Raw genomic sequence first — 23,592 nt, 5'->3', positions numbered from 1 at the left:
AACACGTTCGGTGAGGCCAGTTCCCAAACAAGGACAGGATCACACTTGCAACTCCAGATGTGCCGTGCAATCTTAAACACGTTTAAAGGTAAAGGTAGTCCCCTGTGCAAGCACCGGGTCATTCCTGACCCATGGGGTGACGCCACATCCCAACGTTTACTAGGCAGACTACATGTTTACGGGGTGGTTTTGCCAGTGCCTTCCCCAGCCATCTCCCCTTTACCCCCAGCAAGCTGGGGACTCGTTTTACCGACCTGGGAAGGATGGAAGGCTGAGTCAACCTTGAGCCGGCTACCTGCAACCATCTTCCATCGGGATCGAACTCAGGTCGTGAGCAGAGCTTGGACTGCAATACTGCAGCTTACCACTCTGCCCGAAAGCAACTCCCATGGGGCTTATTCTCCAGTAAGAAAGACTTGAGGCGCTGAACTGCTATTCAGTTAAGCTAATTCACTGAAAGGCAACTTTAAATAATATAAAAAAGCCCTCTTCTGTCTCCCCGCTCCCCTTCTCTTCTCCCCCACCACCCTGCTGAGTTTGGAAAACCGACTTGCATCTTAAGACGTTCAGCCCCCACCCAGCATTGGCATGAGAAGGGAGGCACTAGCCTATAGAAAGGGCCTTGAAGTCACATCCGCCCTCACTTGGTGCCTTGTTTTATCCCTTCCCCAGTGAAACAAAAGTAACGACTACAGGAGAATTACACAACTTTAAGGTTGACAATGAGGAAATTGAAATTGTTCAAGACTTTCTATTCCTTGGCTCCACCATCAACCAAAAGGGAGGCTGCAGCCAAGAAATCAGAAGGAGATTGAGACTGGGAAGGGCAGCCATGAAGGAGCTAGAAAAGATTTTGAAGTGTAAGGATGTGTCACTGGCCACCAAGACTAGATTAATTCATGCCATCGTATTCCCTATTACTATGAATGGGTGTGAAAGCTGGACAGTGAAGAAAGCTGATAGGAAGAAAATAGATTCCTTTGAAATGTGGTGTTGGAGGAAAGTATTACGGATACCGTGGACGGCCAAAAAAACAAATCAGTGGGTTCTAGATCAAATCAAGCCTGAACTGACCCTAGAAGCTAAAATGACTAAACTGAGGCTGTCGTATTTTGGTCACGTCGTGAGACGACAAGAGTCCCTGGAAAAGACTAGGAAAGGTTGAGGGCAGCAGGAAAAGAGGAAGACCCAACAAGAGATGGGTTGACTCAATAAAGGAAGCCACAGCCCTCAATGTGCAAGATCTGAGCAAGGCTGTCAAAGACAAGGACATTTTGGAGGACTTTCATTCATAGGGTCGCCATGAGTCGGAAGCGACTTGATGGCACTTAACACACACACACACACACACACACACACACACACACACACAGTGAAACTGAACCCCAGAGGGAGCTCCCTCGCTCGGCAGTTATTAAAAGTCGTTAAAGGCCGCTCCTTCGACCGCTGCACATGCATAACCTCAGCAACCATGGCAACAACCCTGCAAAAGAGCAGGAACGGCCTCTTTGGTCCGTCCAAGATAGTAATTTCCTTTCTGGCTCCGGTTTCCCACTCGAGCCCTGAAACCCTGAGCACCAAGTGTGGGCAAAAAAAAAATATCGCTCCGCTTTAGTGCGTGAAATGAAGCCACTTCCGCCCGCAACTCAACGGTGTTCCGTTTTCCTCTTCCCCTATGCAAATTGCACAGAGCAACGCAGGTGTGCGGGATGCTGCGTGGAAGCTTGGTAAGGTAATGCTAAAGAGGGATTTGGGCAGAGAGGGGCTGTTGGGGCGGCCAGCTAGAGAAGGGGTGAGGGAAGAAGTCATTATATTGTTATTATTGAGTGCTTTTGTTTAAAGTCCCACCTTTGCGTGGTTCTTCCCTCCTCCATTTTATCCTCACAATAACCCTGTAAAGTTAGGGTTCCCAACCTCCAGGTAGAAAAGAGCCAGAGTCCAGTAGCACCTTAAAGACTAACAAAAATATTTCCTGGCAGGGTAGGAGCTTTCGTGAGCCACCGCTCACTTCTTTATCTGAAGAAGTGAGCTGTGGCTCACGAAAGCTCCTACCCTGCCAGAAAATATTCTTGTTCGTCTTTAAGGTGCTACTGGACTCTTGCCCTTTTCTACTACTGCAGACAGACTAACACGGCGACCCACTGGGAATAACCTCCAGGTAGTAGCTGGAGATCTCCTGCTATTACAACTGATCTCCAGCCAATAGAGATCAGTTCACCTGGAGAAAATGGCCACTTTGGCAGTTGGACTCTATGGCACTGAAGTCTCTCCCCTAACCCTGCCCTCCTCAGGCTCCGCCCTAAAAATATCCAGGTATTTCCCAACCCAGAGATGGCAGCTCTACTGTAAAGTCGATTAGGCTGAGAAAAAGTGAAAGGCCCAAAGTCATGCAGCCAACTGCATGACAGGGTGGGGATTCGAACCTGGGTCTCCCAGATTCCAGTCTGAAACTATACTGGCTGCCTGGCTGGTTGGATTACATGGGAAAAGGTAAGACTAAGGAGCTGAGAGTAAGAAGCAGAGAAACGTGAAACGGGGAAGAGCTTCCCAGGGAAAGATGGGGAAGGTATTGAGAAGGGTCTACTGAACAGCTGAGGGACAAGCGGGAACGAAGGATTCTGGAGGATTGTGGAAGTAGGTGTGTGTGTGTGTGTGTGTGTGTGTGTTAAGTGCCATCAAGTCGCTTCCGACTCATGGCGACCCTATGAATGAAAGTCCTCCAAAATGTCCTATCTTTGACAGCCTTGCTCAGATCTTGCAAATTGAAGGCTGTGGCTTCCTTTATTGGAAGTAGGTAGTAGGCTGAAAAAAGAACATAGTCACAAATAGGATGGGGAGTTTAGGCAAACCAGGGAGCTGCTGTAATGAGGAAGGGGCTTAGGGCAGTGGTTCCCAAACTGTGCTCCACGGAGCACTTGGTGCTCCGTGAAACATCTCCTAGCGCTCCGTGAAGAGATTGAAAAGAAAAATGCTTCTGTAATTCGATTTAGTATATAGTTGCTAGGTGAAAATGAGTGTTCCATGACACATTTCTCTCCCGAAAAGTGCTCCATGACTCAAAAAGTTTTGGAACTGCTGACTTAAGGTATTGGTAGAGAGAAGGGTGAGCAAACTGGGGCACTGGTAGGGTTTGTCAAACACCAGGTGGAGCCAGGAGATCTCTCAGAGTTGCATCTGATCTCCAGGTGACACAGATCAGTTCCCCTGGAGAAAATGGCTGCTGTGGAGGGTAGACTCTATGGCGTTATACCCTGCCAAGGTCCCTCCCCAAACCCTGCCCCACACTCCAATCTCCACCAATTTCCCAACCCAGAGTTGGTAACCTTAGGTGCTGGAACCTTGCGGTGTGGAGATCTGTCCCTACTGCCCCCCACTGGAATCGGCGCTAAACCTGTATCTTCCCCACAGCCTGTCCACATCCATCCTTTTGGACTAAATGCCCATCCGCATGGCGTCAGGGTACCAACGTCGCCTGTGGCGCTACGTTGAGGCTGGCCGCCGCCACAAGCTGCGCAGGCTGCTGCGGCGCCACAGGCAAACGCTGGACCTGGGTGAGGCTGCAGGGCGGAAGGACCAGACCCCCCTGCACCGATCCTGTGCCCGACAGGACCACAAGACCGCCGTCCTCTTGATGAAGTATGGAGCGGACCCCTTCCTTTTGGATCAGCGGGGAGACACGGCCCTCCATGTGGCTGCCCGGAAAGTTGCCCGCAAAGGAGGCACTGGTAAGTCATGACATTGGAATCGTGCCTCAGTTTACCTGTAGGCATGTGAAAGCCTCAACTTACTCTGCAAGTGGGGATCTGTGATAATTTGCACTGGGGCGGTAGAAGAAGAACTGGTTTTTATATGCTGACTTTCTCTGCCACTTAAGGAAAAATCAAACCGGCTTACAATCACCTTCCCTTCCCCTCCCCACAACAGACACCCTGTGAGATAGGTGGGGCTGAGAGAGTGTGACTAGCTCTAGGTCACCCAGCTGGCTTCGTGTGTAGGATTGGGGAAACCAACTCGGTTCACCAGATCAGCCTCCGCCGCTCCTGTGGAGGAGTGAGGAATCAAACCCGGTTCTCCAGGTCAGAGTCCACCACTCCAAACCACCGCTCTTAACCACTATGCCACACTGGCTCTCTGTCCTTGCTATCAGTTCATATTTTGGTGGCGTGTCCATCACGTAGAGATGGCTTCTTGGTCTGTCGCAACTTGACTTAGGTGGGATGGGGAGGTGTGGTTCATCCATTTGGCTGCTGCAGACCTTTACAACCTGGGAACTCCCTAGCTTGCGTGGAGTTCTGGTTGCACGGTCCTTCTTCCTTACCTTTCCAAGGGGAGGTGACAGTAGGAATATGGTGGAAAGTGCTGTCAAGTTGCAGGCGACTTATGGCGACCCCTTAGTTTTTTCAAGGCAAGTGATGAACACAGGTGGTTTGGCATTGCCTGCCTCTGTACAGAAGAAGAAGAGTTGGTTTTTATATGCCGACTTTACCATTTAAGGGAGACTCAAACCGGCTTACAATCACCTTCCCCTCCCCACAACAGACACCCTGTGAGGTAGATGAGGCTGAGAGAGAATGACTTGCCCAAGGTCACCCAGCTGGCTTCGTGTGTAGGAGAGGGGAAACAAATCCAGTTCACCAGATTAGCCTCCGCCGCTCATGTGGAGGAGTGGGGAATCAAACCCGGTTCTCCAGATAAGACTCTACCTCTCCAAACCACTGCTCTTAACCACTACACCACGCTGGCTCTCATGCAACCCTGGACTTCCTTGGTGGTCTCCCATCCTAGTACTAACCAGGGCCGACCCTGTTTGGTGAATACTGTGTACAGAAAGATGTTAAAGTACAGTGAGAGTCCAGACTATGTTAGTTCTGGACCTTTCTTGGATATGTACACATAGTTTACCAATATTACCAATAGGAATACACTTGATTGCAGGACATGAATTGCTGAAGGAAGCTGCTGAATCCTAGTCCAGGTCCAAAACATGTATGTAGTCAATGTATTTCAAGTTTCCACAGGTTTTTTCCTCAGCTCCCTCTCCAGCTTTTTCCCCCAGGGCGTCACAGTTTTCATTAGCTGCATTAGCCTTTGTAGCAAGACAGAACAGAAACCCAATGGCACCTTAAAGGCTAACAACATTAATCCAGTATGAGCTCTTGTGAGTCAGAGTTCGCTTCTTCGGATTCAATGGATGGAAAGAGAGAAAACCATTTCCCTCATATTCAGAAAATAAAAAAAAACAGGAGTGGGAAAGGGGAGGAGCTGAGAAAAGAGAGGCCTGATGGTCGTAAATCGGGGTGATTCTTTGTGTCAGGGACCTGAACAGTTTAGGTCGTTATATGTAACGGATGAAGACAGAAGGCAGAGGTTCACAGTGTCCAGAAATCTTACTAGATTGGCTGAAGTGGGCTCTAGCTTGCAAAGGGTCATGCTTCAATAAATCTGTTAGTCTTTAAGATAACACAGGTTCCTTTTTTGTTTTTAGCTCCGAGAAATGTGTCGGGGATTAGAGTAGCTAGCAAATACTAGCCCCTGCTCAGTTAAAACATTGGCTTTTTTAGTTCCATGAGTTACAAAAGCTACCTGCAGTTAGCACAGTGACCACTAGGTGGCATCATTAATCTCATTTCATTTCCTCCTTTGTGCCATAGTGTACCAAGACCTTTTCCTTCCTTTGCGAAATCGGTGCCCATCAGCCATGAGCATCAGGAACAGAGATGGAAAGACGCCGGGGGACCTTTTGGGACAGACAGAAGACAAATGGGTATGAGTAGGGCTTGGTAGGAAAAGAATGTGCCAGACAGAGTTGGATTTGAGGTGCTCTTCCCAAACCTTGGAAATCCAGTCATAAGAACACAAGAAAAGCCATGCTGGATCAGACCAGGGCCCATAAAGTCCAGCTTGTCTGTTCACACAGTGGCCAACCAGGTGCCTCTAGGAAGCCCACAAACAAGACAACTGCAGCAGTATTGTCCTGCCTGTGTTCCAAAGCACCTAATATGATAGGCATGCTCCTCTGATCTTGGAGAGAATAGGTATGCATCATGACTAGTATGCATTTTGACTAGTAGCCATGGATAGCCCTCTCCTCCATGAACATGTCCACTCCCCTCTTAAAGCCTTCCAAGTTGGCAGCCATCACCACATCCTGGGGCAGGGAGTTCCACAATTTAACTGTTTCCACACTTTTCCACAGTGCCCTCAGGAAATGTTGGAGGACCGCGAGATGGAATGCGAGGCTGACAGAGAGTGGAATCGCAAACTCCTCGGTGAATATGAAGACGAATATCAGGAGACCTGCTGGCGTTATGAAGGTGAAGAAGAGTGTGGTTTCCTATATGTTAGGTTCCCATAGACGGCATCCAGCTGTAGCAACAAACCCACGAAGCTGCCTTAGGCTCGGTCAGCATTGTGTATTCTGATTGGCAGCTGCTCTCCGGGCCCTCAGGTTAGAGGTCTTTCACATCACCTGCTACTAGTCCTTTTAACTGGAGGTGTCGAGTATTTAACCAGGGACCTTTGCTATGGAAAGCAGATGCTCTGCCACTGAGCCGTGGCCCCATCTAGGGTGGGAATGAGCCTTGGAAGTCCTCAGGCTCAAATGCTGGTTTGGAGTCCTCGTTCATAGATAAGAAAGAAACCGTAGTTAGCAGTTAGTGGCTTAACAGCAAACAGCGGTTTGTGGCAAACCAGGAATGCCTCTACTCGCCAGCCTGTGTGATCAGAAGAGTATTCAAACCACTAGACTTCCAGAGCTCATTCTCATAACAACAAACCGTGGTTTTTTGTTATGCCTGAATGCAGCCACAGGGTTGTCTAGGCTTCCTTGAGGAGGTACAGTTGGTCACCACGGGATGTACAAATTCCTAGGATTACCACAATCTTGGGTTTTTCTTAAGCCATTAACAGCCGTCAGATACACCAAGGTTCACTGAAAGAAGCTTCCTCTATCGTTTCTTTTCAGACAAAGACAAGCTTAAAAAAAATTGCTGTCAAATTGCAGCTGGCTTATAGTGACCCCGTAGGGTTTTCAAGGCAGGAAGAAGAAGAGTTGGTTTTTATATGCCAACTTTCTGTACCACTTAAGGCAGAATCAAACCAGTTTACAATCACCTTCCCTTCACCTCCCCACAACAGACACTCTGTGAGGTAGGTGGGGCTGAGAGAGCTGTGACTAGCCCAAGGTCACCCAGCTGGCTTCGTGTGTAGGAGCGGGGAAACAAATCAGTTCACCAGAGTAGCCTCCGCTGCCCATGTGGAGGAGTGGGGAATCAAACCCGGTTCTCCAGATCAGAGTCCACCGATCCAAACTACTACACCACGCTAGAGACATTCAGAGGGGGTTTGCTATAGCCTGCTTCTGCGTAGCAACTCTGGGCTTCCTTGGTGGTCTCCCATCCAAACATTAACCAGGGCCAACCCTGCTTAGCTTCCGAGATCGGACAAGATCAGGCTAGCCTGGGCTATCCAAGCCAGGGCAGAAAAGCTTTACTTGCTTCCCCCTCCTTTTTTAACTATATCGGGCTGCTATAAATGCTACAAGAGCAGGGACAGTAATGATCAGTGGGAAGATTAACAACCTCCCCAGCCAAACCTACATGTTCCTACCTTTAGTGGATCGCCACCACCCCATTTCAAGGTGTGTGTGTGTGTGTTAAGTGCCATCAAGTCGCTTCTGACTCATGGCGACCCTATGAATGGAAGTCCTCCAAAATGTCCTATCTTTGACAGCCTTGCTCAGATCCTGCAAATTGAAGCCTGTGGCTTCCTTTATTGAGTCAATCCATCTCTTGTTGGGTCTTCCTCTTTTCCTGCTGCCCTCCACTTTTCCTAGCATGACTGTCTTTTCCAGTGACTCTTGTCGTCTCATGGCGTGACCAAAATAGAATAGCTTCAGTTTAGTCATTTTAGCTTCTAGGGTCAGTTCAGGCTTGATTTGATCTATAACCCACTGATTTGTTTTTTTGGGCAGTCCATGGAATCCGTAACCCTCCCCTCCAACACCACATTTCAAAGGAATCTATTTTCTTCCTATCAGCTTTCTTCACTGTCCAGCTTTCACACCCATACATAGTAATAGGGAATAAGATGGCATGAATTAATCTAGTCTTGGTGGCCAGTGACACATCCTTACACTTCAAAATCTTTTCTAGAGGTGGGAATGCTTCTGTTTAAATCACAAGTAGGCAGTCTAGTGTGTTTGTTGCCAGAGGGCAAGCTTTAGAGTTGCAGGGCATTCCGGCTGGGTTGAGTGAATTTATAGCTCAGGTGAAACTGGACCCCCAGAGTTTCCTGGTTCACAGCTGTTAGAAGCAAATGCAGTTTGAGGACTGAGAGGTATGAGCTGTGAACTGGGCTCGGTTCACATCTTATCTCAAACCTTGCAACGGGAATGATACTAGCCTATCGTGCAGGGTTGTCGTCAGGTATTATAATTTGTCGCAGCCCTAACAGCCAGACTAGAAGGAGAAGAAGAAGAGTTGGCTTTTATATGTCTGACTTTCTCTACCACTTAAGGGAGAATCAAACCAGCTTACAAACACTTTCCCTTCCCCTCCCCACAACAGACACCCTGGGAGGTAGATGGGGCCGAGGGTGTGTGACTTGCCCAAGGTCACCCAGCTGGCTTCTTGTGGAGGAGCGGGGAAACAAACCCAGTTCTCCAGATCAGATTCCACCACTCCAAACCACCGCTCTTAACCACCACCATGCTAGCCTGGAGCTAAGAAAGGTCGGTACTCAGATGGGAAACCACTAAGGAAGACTCTGCAGAGGAAAGCAATGACATAACACCTCTGTTCCTTCCTTGCCTTGGAAAACCCCACAAGGTGGAACTTCATGGGATCACCATGATTTGGTTGCAAGTTGGCAGTAATAATAATAATAATAATAATAGTTACTTGTACCCCACCCTCCCCCAGCAAAGCCGAGCTCAGGGGAGCTAACATCAAAGGAATACAATAAAATACCAATACAGTACAATACAGATTACAAGCTAAAATCATGCCATGGCCAACAATCTCATCATGAAAGCACCTAAACTCGCCCATCTTGGGAGGATATTACTTCTGGGTGGACATGTATCAATGCCCACAACACACTTCACCTTTATTGTTATCATTATCACGCTTCTGTGTGGGGGCTATCCTGCCCGCACCTGCCTCAGCCTCAAAAGGATACAGAAGTAGGTGGTTCGTGCCAGCCCGTCTCCATGGCAACAGCCAGCAAAGCTGCCGGCCTTGGCAAGATGGGCAAGCCCTGGAGCATCTCTTCAGAACCAAAGGACTGGGACTGGAGAAGGAAGGCACCCAGTCACCAGCCAGTGAATGCACAGCCTATGCTGGGCTATTTAAAGCTGGCCAGAACGAAGGCTGGTCTGATTGGCTGGCTCTGGTTGAAAGGCAGAGGAGTTCGGCAACAGGCAGCCCACGTTTCTCCTGTTCTTAGGACCTTGAGGGTGGGCGGGTAACCACTGAGTTGGCCCCTAGAGGCTTAACCGAGCAGATCTGCCAGACGGCCGCAATGTAGCGTATTTCTGGAACTCCACATACTTCACGTCTTCCTAGGGCAATAAAGTGTGAAGCTTGCCTGAGGCCTAGTGAGTTCTCAGGTGTGATACGGAGCAGGGACTTCCTGGTTCAAAAAGGTTTTGGAATTCGGATCATTTTGGATTTTCGGATGAGGGTTACGCAACCTGTACTAAGATAAGATAGGTCACAGCAAAACTGATATGGGGAGGGATTGTAGCTCAGTAGAAGAACCTCTGCTTTACATGCAAAAGGCCTCACTTTCAATCCCCAGCATCTCCAGTTAAAAAGGATCAGGCAGTAGGTGCTGTGAAAGACCTTTCCCTGAGACCTTGGAGAGCTGCTGCCAGTCTGAGTAGACAATGCTGACCTTGATGGATTGAGAGTCCAATTCAATTACCTTTAATAGGCATAGTACAAAAGACAGCTCATACAGATTCTCACAATTGAAAACAGATCACACAAATCCCTGATGAACAAACCAGGGCCCCCACAGAGTATACAACACAATTAAGTATGAAATATATAAAATGTACCATATTTTGGGAGTAAACAAAAGGTTAAAATAAAGGATTAAAATAATCTAACCATCCACCCAGACTGTGATATAATAAACAATGATGATCATCATCATTGACCAAACTCTAGATAAAGCACATCACAGCAGCAACTTGAAATATTAGGCAGGCTTCATAGATCCCCGCCTCAGAAATATTACCAAAATTTTTGCAACCGAGGCAGTTGTTTCAGGCTTGCCATCGGACGGTAGAGCAGTTAACATTCGGCTTTTATTATTGACTAAATCAGTATCAAACAAATCTAATAGACAGTCATTACGAAGGCCCTCACCCAGGCGACATTCCAACATAATATGCATAAGCGAGTCTGGAGATCCTGAACCACAGGGGCAGAGTCTCTCCTGATACAGAATGTGATTAAATCTACCTAGTAAGACCTTCGATGGAAAAGCATTCATACGAGCTAAGAGAAAGGCTCTTCTTTGGTCTAATTCAGTGTAAGGCAGCCTCATGTGAGTTTGCGTGTGATACACAGTACCCCCCTTTTAATAATCCCCTTTCTTTTCACCCTTTCCTAGAGGATTTTTACACTCCCAGTCCCGATCCAGAGACCTATGAAGATTGGGCTAGTCGCATCGCCCGTGAATACAGTCAGAAACGCAAGCAAGCAGAAGAACCCCACCACCACCGGAAGAAGCCTAAAAATGAACCCCCAAAGCCTGCCCTGAAGCTGCAGCTTCTAGAGGAGGAGCATCTGCTCTACGAGAAGCGCGCCCGAGCCAAAGAAGAAGAGCTGAAGGCGTCTAAAAGAGCACGTTATGAGAAAGGCTGCAGCCGGGTCTTCACCACCGACGGTTCCCTCCCTCTGAGTTATGCGGACATCCCCTGGCCGTGCCCGAGAGGGACAGCCGAGGAAATGGCTGCGGTGGCACTCCACGGCACGGATCCCACGGACAGAGCGGCTTACCGGCGCTTCCTCCGGCACCAGCAAGCTTTGTGGCATCCGGACAAGTTTGTTCAGCGCTGCGGCACGCGCTTAGCCGAGCGGGATCGCCGCCGGATCTTGGACACAGTCACGGCATTATCCCAGGCTTTCAACCGGCTAGCCGAAGCAGCCAAGTGACCCCCCTTTGCTTTCTTGTCTGTTGTGGGTTAATAAAGTTTTGTCTCTTTGAGAGTGTGGGGGAAATGGAGTGTTGGGGGGCGGAAGAACTCTAAAGTCTGCTGTTAAAAATGGCTTACTGGGGGGCTTTTTTGAGTTTCCAAAGAAGCACTGAAAGAGGAAATAGGAATGACTTGACGGGGTCGGGTTTACAAGAGCCAGCGTGGTGGAGTGGTTAAGAGCGGTGGTTTGTAGCAGAGGACTCTGATCTGGAGAACTGGGTTTGATTCCCCACTCCCTTCACATGAGCTGCGGACGCTCATCTGGTGAACTGGATTTGTTTCCCCGCTCCTCCACATGAAGCCAGCTGGGTGACCTTGGGCTAGTCACAGCTCTCTCAGCCTCACCTTCCTCACAGGGTGTCTGTTGTGGGAAGGGGAGGGGAAGGTGATTGTAAGCTGGTTTGATTCTTCCTTAAGTGGTAGAGAAAGTTGGCATATAAAAACCAACTCTTCTCTTTTGTGACAACTGCTACTAAGAGGAGCAAACAGTTATGTGGGTTTCCTGGGGAGGAAAATTCTGATTCAAATTTAAATAAATATAGCATTTAAATAATATTAGCAAAATTTAAATAATGTAAGAAAAGAAGGCCAATATGCCACGTACAAGCCTGGACCATGTACAAGCATTGGGGTTTGTCTATGCTTCATATCCCATGTTGAGCCCAAGTATTGCGATTGATCTGCAGCACAACAGCCTTGACTACTATAGGTAAAAGTGTTCACATATGTGGGGTGGGAAGCTGCTTTATTCAAGTGTATCAAACTTAGTATCATCTATGGGGGCTGGCAGCAGATCTCTGGGGTCTCGGGTCAAGGATTTTCACATCACCTATGACTTTTAAGCCTTCTCAAAGCGGAGGTTCTGGCCTTCTGAACCTGTGGCCTTCTGCATACAATGGGGGTGACCACTTGCTGAGCCACAGTTCCTCCCTGTCCCTGCCTGAGCCAGTGTGGTGGAGTGGTTAAGACCGGTGGACTCTAATCCAGAGAATTGGGTTTGCTTCCCCACTCCTCCACGTGCAGCCTGCTGGGTGACCCTGAGCTAGTCACAGTTCTCTCCGAACTCTCTCTGCCTCCTTTCTTCACAAGATGTCTGTGGTGGGAAGGTGAAGGCGATTGTAAGCTGCTTTGAGACTCCTTAAAAGTAGAGAAAAGTGGGGTATAAAAACTAACTCTTCTTATTCTTGCCTGCATCTTGTCTCTTGCTATTTCCTTGGAAAATCCAAAGTTGCTCTATTACAACCCCATTGAATTCTCCATTACCTGCATCCCAGCCTCAGAAATGTAGGAGATCATATGCTTATCCTGCCAGTCCTTCAAGTAGCTAAGAGTGATATAAATAGTCCCCTCTTCCCCATTTTACCCTTGCAGGAACCCTGTGAGGTAGGCTAGGCACAGACAGAATGACTGGCCTGGCAAGTTTCATAGCAGAGTGGGGATTAGAACTCGGGTTTCACAGATCCTAGTCCGACATTTCACCAACTGCTTCACCAGGCTGGCTTGCTGAGCATATCCTAGTTTTCTATTGCACCCATAAGCTGCCTTGGGCAAAAAAAGTAGGTGTACTTTGTTGATATTATCTTTTATAGATTTTTACAGCCAAATAAAAATGGTAATGAAAAAAGAATTCAGAGGTGACAAAAATGCTGAATTAAAACCAGGTCCTGAATTGTAAAAAAAAAAATGTGAACTGCTAAAGCTGCTCTATACCAGAGCTGGCTGTGGGTCCATCAAAGTCCAGATTGTGTTCTCTGATGGGCCGCTGTGGAATCCTCTCCCACCTGAGGCTGGAGGTTCTTCTCCTGTGGCTTTCCACTGGTGGCTTCAGACGATTCCTCTTGCGGTTAGCATTTGGCGGGTTTCTGTGGTCAAAGGACTGGTGCGCCTCCACCCACTCCGTCGCCTCCTGTGACGCCAGTGGTTTCTTTAATGTGCAGTTGATGTGCCGCGGGGCCACTCTTGAGACGAGACTGTGTTTTCAACCGTCGGAATTGATTTTTCATTAGGCATTGGGATGCTTTCGGAGGTTGTTCCGTGAGCTGCTTTTTTTTAGCTCCGGGAAAGCAGCCCTTGATTTAGATGAATAAGTACTAACAAATGTGGCTTCTGGAGGAGGGGGGTCGCCTGCACAGCTCAGTCTGGCAGGAGCGGGGGTGGGAAGATATTTGAAGTGGCGGCTGGTTTTCCTCCAGGAGCCAAGCCCTGATGTGAAATTCAAATGGGTTCTTATGTTCTTATGTTCTCTTACAAGTGCTCCGCCACCCTTGCTAATTTCCTGGAGCTGATGGTGAAATGCATGTGGGGGGGGGGGTCATGACGGTGGCACTCCTGGCGACCATAGCACCAGCCCTACCAGCTACCCTAGGGTTGCCAGATCCCCCTTCTTGATCGGCAGGAATCATAGAATCACAGAGTTGGAAGGGACCACCAGGGTCATCTAGTCCAACCCCTTGCACTATTCAGGAAATTCACAACTACCTCCTCCACAAACACACACCCCAGTGACCCCTACTCCATGCCCAGAAGATGGCCAAGATGCCCTCCCTCTCATCATCTGCCTAAGGTCATAGAATCAGTATTGCTGACAGATGGCCATCTAACCTCTTCTTAAAAACCCAGGGAAGGAGAGCTCACCACCTCCCGAGGGAGCCTGTTCCACTGAGGAATCGCTCTGTTAGAAAATCCTTCCTAATGTCTAGATGGAAACTCTTTTGATTTAATTTCAACTCTCTTAGGTGGGATTGGCTGAGAAGAAGAGCTGGTTTTGATATGCCAACTTTCTCCACCACTTAAGGAAGAATCAAACCGGCTTACAATCACCTCCCCCTCCCCACAACAGACACCCTGTGAGGTAGGTGGGGCTGAGAGCGCTCTAAGAGAGCTGTGACTAGCCCAAGGTTACCCAGCCGGCTTCACGTGTAGGAGTGGGGAAACAAATCCAGTTCACCGGATGAGCCTCCGCTCCCCGGGTTTGATTCCCCAATCCTCCACATGAGCAGCATGCTATGGCCAAACTGTGATTAACAACACTAGGTGAAAACAGGCCGCTTGTTTCTTCCTGCTTTCGTGGTCTTCTTCTGTTGCCAATCAGTTAATGGTGTTTATTAAGCAGTCTCCTTAAAGACTGCTAGCGAGGGGGAGCTCCCCGCCTCCCAAGGTAGCTGATTCCACTGTCGAACAACTTACTATAAAAATTTTTTCCCTAATATCCAGCCGGTACCGTTCCGCCTGCAATTTAAACCCATTATTGCGAGTCCTATCCTCTGCTGCCAACAGGAACAGCTTCCTGCCCTCTGAGTGCAATCCCTTCAAATACTTAAAGAGAGCAATCATGTCCCCCTTCAACCTCCTCTTCGCCTGACTTGGTCTCCGGGGCCCTGATCATTCTCATCGCTTCATCATGGAGGGACTGGCAAAACTGTTTTTCTTCCCCACCCTCCATGTCGGGAGTTTCTAGTTGGCCTAGGGTTGCCAACCTCCAGGTAATAGCAGAAGATCTGCTATTACAACCGATCTCCAGCCGATAGAGATCAGTTCGGCTGGAGAAAATGGCTGCTTTGGCGATCGGACTCTATGGCATTGAAGTCCCTCCCCTCCCCAAACCCCGCCTTCCTCAGACTCCGCCCCAACCATCTCCCACCGGTTGTAAAGAGGGACCTGGCAACCCTAAGTTGGCCTGAAAAAAGTCCTGTATCTTTAATAGGGGGTTGATGTGTGGAAATGGGCAGTTGATGCTGTTCATTGCATGAAGTGGCATCAGCTGAGAAATAATATGCAATAAAATTTCTATTTAAGGTTCTTTCTAAAGGCCAGTTGCCTGCCTTTTCCACGTTTTGGAGGAAAAGGGTGATACACAGAAATGGTGGTCAATGTGTAGTTCCTCTCTGACCCACCAGGTGGTAGGCCTGAGCAGCCCAGCATCTTTGACGTCCCTTGTGTAATTCCTGTGGCCTTGGATGACTTCAGTAGGCTTCCAAACTAGGGTTGCCAGGTCCCTTTCGCCGCTGGTGGGAGGTTTTCAGGGCAGAGCCTGAAGAGGGCAAGGTTAGGGGAGGGACTTCAATGCCATAGAGTCCAATAGCCAAAGCGGCCATTTTCTCCAGGGGAACCGACCCCTATCGGTTGGAGATCAGTTGCAATAGCAGGAGATCTACAGTTGGTACCTGGAGGTTGACAACCCTAGTAGGCTTCCAAACCAACAAGGCCAACTCCAGCATACAACACACCCTCCAGACTGCAGGTATTCAAAGACAGAATGGGATGGCTGGCTGGCCTTGAAACTTGCTTGTCCTTTTATGGCAGCCTTGGGAATAAGTTGTCAGGTGCAGTCGCCCAACTTCTGTTTCTTCCCACCCACATCCCTTTTCCCAGATGTGCGCTTGCATAGCTCCTGTTCACTTCCCTGAGGGTTGTGTAGGAAGATTTCCCAGCAGATTGTGCCCTTGGGTGGGGTCAGTGAGTGTCCTTGCTTGACCTCTGTCAATGAGGCCTCATTTTTGCTAAATGTGAGGCCACATAAAATCACAGTGGGAAATTTGGGTCATGGTTTTGAGGGGCAGAAGAGATCTAGGGTTGCTGACTGAGTTAGGAATTTCCTGGTTATTTGGAGACAGCATAGGGCAGAGTTTGAGGGGAGCACTCAGCAGGGGTGTGATGTAGGGTTGCCAGGTCTCTCTTCCCCACCGGCTGGAGGTTTTTGGGGCAGAGCCTGAGGAGGGCAGAGTTTGGGGAGGGGAGGGACTTCGATGCCATACAGTCCAATTGACTAAGCGGCCATTTTCTCCAGGGGAACTGATCTCTATCAGCTGGAGATCTGTTGTAATAGCAGGAGATGTCCAGCTAGTACCTGGAGGTTTATGAAAACAAACAGCAAATCAGGCTACTACATACAACAATGCTAAGAAATTGTATTCACTTTAAAGAATCAATCACAACTCACAAACCAATAATAAGCAAGACCTTATAAATATTAAAGTCCTTGTCCGACTTTTGTTATAAGTCGGATTCTTGTACTGTTCCTGTAAAGTCCATAGCTTATTATTTTGTGTAAATACACATTGCCAAGTCCGTCCTTCTTCTCCTCTTTTTTGCAGGGATCCAATTATTCCCCTGTTTCGACAGTATTTCTTCTACAGAAATATGGTGACCACGTGTGTGTGTTAAGTGCTGTCAAGTCGCTTCTGACTCATGGCGACCCTATGAATGAAAGTCCTCCAAAATGTCCTATCTTTGACAGCCTTGCTCAGATCTTGCAAATTGAGGGCCATGGCAATGGTGACCATAGACAATTCTAATGGGAACATATGAGTTCTAAAGGGAAGGAACTAGCAAGATTGTGGTCTGTTTCCTTACACATCATCAGTATTTTCTGAAGAAGAAATATTGTCGAAACAGGGGAATAACCAGATTCCTGTAAAAAATGAAGAGAAGGATGGACTTAGCCATGTGTAATGACACAAAATAATAAGCGATGGACTTTACAGGAACAGTACAAGAATCCGACTTATAACAAAAGTTGGACGAGGTTGCGATGACAGCACTTCTGGTTTTACTTCCAGAAGTGCTGCATCACCGTGGCCAATTTAACGCTCAAACCCCCAAATTTGGAGGTTTTGAGTGTTAAAACAGCCGGGGTGATGGGGGCCCTTCCGGAAGTAAAACCAAAAGTGCTGCCATCACGCACGTGCCCCTGCGTGCACACGCAGCCCCGGCTCTGGAGCAGCTGGGAGGATTGCCCACCAATATCAACCCTACAGCCCAGATCGAGAGTGGGTGGCTGCCTTGGCTGACTCGCTGGCTGGATAAGAGCTCTCGAGGGCCCAGATTCAGCCCTCGGGCCTTACGTTTGACACCCCTGATTTAGGTCATTTCCTCTCAGGTTTTGTCCAGGTGCGATGGTGCTTTCTGCCCAGCTTCTCCACGGCATCGTGGCGCATTCACGCACTACCGGGGTTTTCCTGGCTTTCCCCCAATCTTTTCCCAAGCCCGCTTTGCTGCAGAGTCTGGGGGGGGGGGGGAATCACATCAAAGCCTGGATGACTGCTGTGTGGGTGGGAAATTTCAGATTTGGTTCGTAGCAGCCAGTTCCTCCACAATGGCCATTCCCCTCCTGCCTGCCACTGGGAGACTTTTAAAGACAGAAACTGAGTATCGTTATATCAATATAATTTACAGTCTCTCCAAATTCCCAGGTTTCATGCTTGTTTGTTTTTAAGTAAGTCTCTGGCTCCTTTCATTACAGAGGAGGAGGAGGAAGGAGGAAGAGGAGGAGGAGGAGGAGAAGGTGGTGGTGGTGGTGGTGGTGGTGGTGGTGGTGGTTTTTATACGCCAACTTTCTCTACCACCTAAGGGAGACTCAAACCGGCTTACAATCCCCTCCCCTCCCCCTCCCCACAACAGAAACCCTGTGAGGTAGGTGGGGCTGAGAGAGTGTGACTAGCCCAAGGTCACCCAGCTGGCTTCATGTGGAGGAGTGGGGAAACCAATCCAGTTCACCAGATTAGCCTCCGCCACTCGTGGGGAGGAGTGGAGAATCAAACCCGGTTCTCAGGTCAGAGTCCACCGCTCCAAACCACCGCTCTTGACCATTACACCACGTATGCTAGAGACTTACTTTCCCCACTTTGTTTCTTAAAGGAAACTGGCAATTCGGAGGCCCTGGTACACCGACTATTATGACGTTACATCAATATAATGATATTCAGTTGCCAGTTTTTTAAAAATCTAAAAAGGCCCCGGTGGCGCACTGCAGATGGCAAATGGAGCTGCCGGGGGACTGGGAAACCGTGGGGTAACCTGGCGTGTGGAAGCCCTTTGTTGCCACTGGACTGCATTGGCACCCACAACAACAACAGGGAAACTTCACATGCCTGTCCCTGTGTGGAAATCTGTGGGAAAGGGGCAGTTTAGCAGTTTGGTTTCCCACGCCCCCGGGAAATACCTCTCCTGTGGCATCTTCTGCTACGCAACCTTTATCATGGAGCAAGAGGCAAAGATGCTTGTGCGACACTCGTCCTTTAAAAATTCCCTTGGCAAGACTCGGGTAAACATTCATGGCTTCTGTTCCTCTTTTTTCCTTGGTGGTGTCATCATCCAGGGCAGCTCTTCTTCTTCTTTTTAAAGTCTGAGGCGAAGAAACAGTGCAAAGTCCTTCATTTGCAAGACTGAGAGCATGTTAGCCTGCCTTTTCTTCAGTGAAGAAGAAGAAGAGTTGGCTTTCATATGCCAATTTTCTCTACTTTTTAAGGAGAATCAAACTGGCTTACAATCTCCTTCCCCACCTCTCCCCACAACAGAAACCTTGTGAGGCAGGTGGGGCTGAGAGAGTTCGCAGGGAACTGTGACTAGCCCAAGGTCACCCAACTGGCTTCATGTGGAGGAGTGGGGAAACCAACTCGGTTAACCAGATTAGAAGCCGCCGTTCATGTGGAGGAGCGGGGAATCAAACCCGGTTTTCAGATTAGAGTCCGCTGGCTTTTCGGCTGAAGGAGCCGAAGCAACTAACAGTGATCTCTAAAAAACTATGATAGATACAATAGTTTGTGACTTGCAGAAAATCGCTGCTGATAAAAGGGATTTCCATCAGTGGAGTGGGCTTACCTTGTCTCCCCCCCTTCCATAGCCCCAAATGCCAACAACCCAATGTTGTTCTAGGGCAAGGTGTGCTAAAGACAGGGTAGTTAAGCAGAATTAACAAGGTCTACTGCAGTAAGCGCAAGATAATACCTACAATAACAATTGCAATAGGCTACAATCCTGTTCGCCTTATCAAGGCACCCCCTTAGGCAGTTTGTTGTTTGCATTGTCTTTGAATTCTGTACAGTTGCACTGTTCAATGTCTTTTGCATTGCTTTTGTTCTGTAGCCCACCTTAAGTTTCAGCAAGAAAAGTGGGCTATAAATAAAGTAAGTACATATATAATCTTCAAATAAAGAGAGTGGCTAATGACTTTGATATATGTTGGGTGCATGGTGGCCTGATCTAGATAAATGTGCTGTTCCTTAAAGGAACTGTTAATGCACACTGACGTGTGAAGCAACAAAGATAAAGGTGCCGGGCATATGTAGTGGGATGAGGAGTTCTGCATTTGGGGTGCCACCACAGAAAAAGGCCTGTTGGGGCTACCCAGAGCAGGATCTCGGACAATGATCTTGGCAGACGAGCAAATTCAGATGGGAAAAGGCAATCCTCCAGCTAATAATCACAACTTTCATGGGTCGGGTCTCTGCCTGCAAGGAAGTTTTGGGCACCACAATTTAAGAAGGACATAGACAAGCTGGAACGTGTCCTGAGGAGGGCAACAAAGATGGTGAGGGGTCTGGAGACCAAGTCCTGTGAGGAAAGGTTGAAGGAGCTGGGTATGTTTAGCCTGGAGAGGAGAAGACTGAGAGGTGATATGATAATCATCTTCAAGTACTTGAAGGGCTGTCATTTGGATAGTGCCGAGTTGTTTTCTGTTGTCCCAGAAGGTCGGACCAGAACCAACAGGTTGATATTAAATCAAAAGAGTTTCCGTCTAAACATTAGGAAGAACTTTCTAACAGAGTGGTTCCTCAGTGGAACAGGCTTCCTCAGGAGCTGGTGAGCTCTCCTTCCCTGGAGGTTTTTAAGCCGAGGCTAGATGGCCATCTGTCAGCAATGCTGATTCTATGACCTTAGGCAGCTCATGAGAGGGAGGGCATCTTGGCCATCTTCTGGGAACAGCGTAGGGGTCACTGGGTGTGTGTGGGGGGGAGGTAGTTGTAAATTTCCTGCATTGTGCAGGGGGTTGGACTAGATGACCCTTGTGGTCCCTTTCAACTCTATGATTCTATTGTAAGATTCTAACTTGCAGTCTAAAACAGGCAACGGGGAACGAAAATGAAGGCAGGCAATAGTATGAATGCCATTATATAGATTTAATCTTGGAGTTAAGAGATTGCACAGAAAGAGCTTGAGGATGGATTTGAAGGAAGGAAGGTGTGGTGTTGTGTACGTGCTCGGGAAGGCGTTACTCACAGCGAGGAGTAAGGGTGGGCAGGGAAAGTCATGAGTTTATAGACTCTGGGCTGCTGAAGGTGATGGATGGAAGAGAGAAGTTCATAGAGTGGAAGGAACAGGTTTACCTTGTGTTTGTGTAATTTTTTTTTTTTGGCCATCAAGTCACACCTGACTTTGGCGATCCCTGGTGGGGTTTTCAAGGCAAGAAACATTCAGAGGTGGTTTGCCATTGCCTGCCTCCATGCCACACCCCTGGTATTCCTTGGAGGTCTCCCATCCAAATACTAGCCCGGGTCAGGGGGTTGCGTAATGTATTTTAGAGGTGCGGTTTGTTGGTATACCAGAGGGGACAATAGAGTACTCACTCGGTAGAAGGTTATGTTCAAGACGGCTGAATAAAGTAGTTGTTCTGCTACTGAGGACTTGTAATGAACCCTTCTCTCCGAGAGACCAGATACATAACAGTTGGAATCAGATCCACTAGAAGTACTTTTCTTTTTTATGGCAGCAATTGGAGAGGGAGAAACTCAGACCCAACCAATACGCTCAGTCAGAGAACTGCCCACATTCAGAACTTAGAAGAAGATGAAGGAGAAGAGTTGGTTTTTATACCCCGCTTTCCTCTACCTTTAAGGAGACCCAGAGCAGCTTACGGTCTCCTTTCCTTCCCCTCCCCACAACAGACACCTTGTGGGATAGGTGGGGCTGAGAGAGTTCAGAGAGAACTGTGACTGGCCAAGGTCACCCAGCAGTAGGGTTACCAACCTCCAGGTACTAGCTGGAGATCTCCTGCTGTTACAACTGATCAGCCGATAGAGACCAGTTCACCTGGAGAAAATGGTCACTTTGGCAATTGGACTCTATGGCACTGAAGGCCCTCCTCTCCTAGGGTTGCCAGGTCCCTCTTTGCCACCGGTGGGAGGTTTTGGGGGCGGAGCCGGAAGAGGGCGGGGTTTGGGGAGGGGAGAGACTTCAATGCCATAGAGTCCAATGGCCAAAGCGGCCATTTTCTCCAGGGGACCTGAACTCTGTCGGCTGGAGATCAGTTGTAAAAGCAGATCTCCTGCCGTCACCTGGCAGTTGGCAACCCTATTCCCTCCCCAAATCCCACCCTCCTCAGGCTCTGCCCCAAAAATCTCCCACCAGTGGCAAAGAGGGACCTGTGGCAACCCTAGGCAATAGAAATCAGTTCCCCGGGAGAAAATGGCTGCTTTGGCAATTGGACTCTATGGCAATGAAGTCCCTCCCCTCCCCAAACCCCGCCCTCCTCAGGCTCTGCCCCAAATATCTCCAGGTGTTTCCCAACCCGGAGCTGGCAACCCAGGTCACCCAGCAGGGTACATGTGGAGGAGTGGGGTATCGGACCCGGTTCTCCGGATTAGAGTCCAACGCTCTTCACCACTACACCATGGTGGCTTTTCTTTAGTTACTCAAAGACCGTGCTTTTTTGATGAGCCCAAACCAGCGTGCGCCGAAAAAATTGCATCCCCAGCATTCTTGTGGTTACCGTTTCAGTCTTCAGAACAGAAAAGAACATCCTCCCGCCCTCATTCTTAACCCCTCCAGCCTCCTCCTGCACGTACACTTTTTGGAATCAATGTCCGGGGCCCATTTGGCGTGGTTCCCACAATCGGCAGGGACGTCATAGGAACGAAGGGTCCGACGAAAGGGGGCATTGCTGCAGGAAGCTTTCAGAGCAGAGAGTCAGTGCGATGTAGGGAAAGGGAGGGGAGGCCAGTGAAGGGATCTGAGGCGGGGGTCTGGGCACCAGGAGAAGGGCTCATTATTTCAGATGAATTTCAGTGCAAATTTCAGGGGGGGGGGAGAAGGGGAGAGACTTTTCTTTTTCTCTGTGATTCATCGCGGAAAAGAAACCGCAAAATAATGAACAGATTTCGTCAGAGCTTGTGCTGTTGCAAGCAGGCTCCGGAGTAAATATTCTTGACCCGCACGGGGCAGGCATTTCCCATCTCCACTGCCTGGCCCCAGCTTCATCTCTGGGGAAATCTGGCATTGCTCATTGTTGAGACAGGAGCCCGGCTGATTTCGGTGGTATAATTGCGGCTTCTCCCATGTGACGCCAAGCCCCCGCAGGTAGCTGTGTTGAATATTGGGGTTTGTAAGATCCAGCAACACCCCCACCTCGGTTTCAAGTTCACACTACTGAGGTTTCTTTCTAGAAGGGACGTAGGCATGTTGCTCTGTTGCTTGGTGAGAGTTTTGTGACACCATAAAAATCGTAAGCGGCTTGCTCAATATAGAAAGAAAATGAGGGGTGCCTGTGTACAATTATGGGTAGCTGGTAGCTGTGTTGAATATTGGGATTTGTAAGATCCAGCAACACCCCCACCTTGGTTTCAAGTTCACACTGAGGTTTCTTTCTAGAAGGGACGTAGGCATGTTGCTCTGTTGCTTGACGGGGGGTTTGTGACACCGTAAAGACCGCCATAGACTTGAACGAACCAGAAGCAACTTTGTCTGATGCCTGAAGTGTTGATGTTCAGCTGGCACATATATATCCGTCACTACAAACAGCAGAATTTAGAAGAAGAAGAAGAAGGAGGAGGAGGAGGAGGAGTTAGTTTTTATACGCCGACTTTCTCTACCACTTAAGGCAGAATCAAACCGGCTTACAATCACCTTCCCTTCCCCTCCCCACAACAGACACCCTGTGAGGTAGGTGAGGCTGAGAGAGTGTGACTAGCCCAAGGTCACCCAGCTGGCTTCATGTAGAGGAGTGGGGCAACCAATCCAGTTCACCAGATCAGCCGCCTCCACCGCTCACGTGGAGGAGAGGGGAATCAAATCCGGTTCTCCAGATGAGAGTCCACCGCTCCAAACCACGGCTCTGAACCACTACACCGCGCTGGCTCTCTTTAGTGCCCAACATCAGGCCCCCTTTATTTCTTTTAATATATACATATTTGCTAACATTGAAAAAAATGTGCTTTAAACAAATTAAGACAGCATATTCTGGTGTTGTGAGCTTGGCTTGGGGTGTGACTTGTGTGCCTAGAGAACGAAATGGCAACTCTGTCTTTAGCAAATTTTCAGGTCTCTGTTCCCTTCACTCAAGGTGGAAGGGAGAAGGGTCTGGTTCTGGGTTATGTCTAAAACGTGCAAGCCCATGGTCTGAACTTTGACGCCTGATGCAACATTAGCATCCGTATCGTTCTTCGCTTCGGGTCATGATGCTGCTGTTGTGTCACTAATACTGTTGCGTGCCTGTGCAGTTTTGTTGGCAAACACAACCTCTGTTCCCTAGGAAATATGTCAAGTTCAGTGCCCTTTTTACCCCACCCCTACTTTCTCCATCATGTAAAAGGAGGGATTTCTTTGTGTTCTGAGGAAAGGCCTCCGCTTAAAACAACTCCCTACTGCATTTGAGTCATACAAAGTTGCCT

At 48.6% G+C, this 23,592-nt stretch overlaps 1 protein-coding gene across 1 annotated transcript; it reads left to right on the top strand.

Annotated features, from left to right (window-relative positions):
- Window positions 1-3,436: 3,436 nt before the first annotated feature.
- NFKBIL1 (NFKB inhibitor like 1) lies at window positions 3,437-11,168 on the top strand. The gene is made up of 4 exons (XM_056865646.1): window positions 3,437-3,725; window positions 5,652-5,764; window positions 6,197-6,314; window positions 10,624-11,168. Exons 1-4 carry the CDS (start codon window positions 3,437-3,439, stop codon window positions 11,166-11,168), a joined length of 1,065 nt encoding a protein of 354 aa, XP_056721624.1.
- The last annotated feature ends 12,424 nt before the right edge of the window (window positions 11,169-23,592 follow it).

This window comes from Euleptes europaea, chromosome 1, assembly GCF_029931775.1.
Source record: "Euleptes europaea isolate rEulEur1 chromosome 1, rEulEur1.hap1, whole genome shotgun sequence".
In the NCBI taxonomy this organism is placed as follows: domain Eukaryota; kingdom Metazoa; phylum Chordata; class Lepidosauria; order Squamata; family Sphaerodactylidae; genus Euleptes; species Euleptes europaea.
The sequence above is the reverse complement of the archived record's forward strand: the minus strand, read 5'-3'. Positions and strand labels throughout refer to the sequence as shown.

What these genes read in the sequence shown, in the direction of transcription:
- NFKBIL1 (XM_056865646.1), top strand. Translation starts at nt 3,437, where the DNA reads ATGCCCATCCGCATGGCGTCAGGGTACCAACGTCGCCTGTGGCGCTAC. An exon ending in GACAGACAGAAGACAAATGG is followed by an intron (nt 5,765 to 6,196) that starts GTATGAGTAGGG and finishes ACTTTTCCACAG; the next exon opens with TGCCCTCAGGAAATGTTGGA. An exon ending in GACCTGCTGGCGTTATGAAG is followed by an intron (nt 6,315 to 10,623) that starts GTGAAGAAGAGT and finishes ACCCTTTCCTAG; the next exon opens with AGGATTTTTACACTCCCAGT.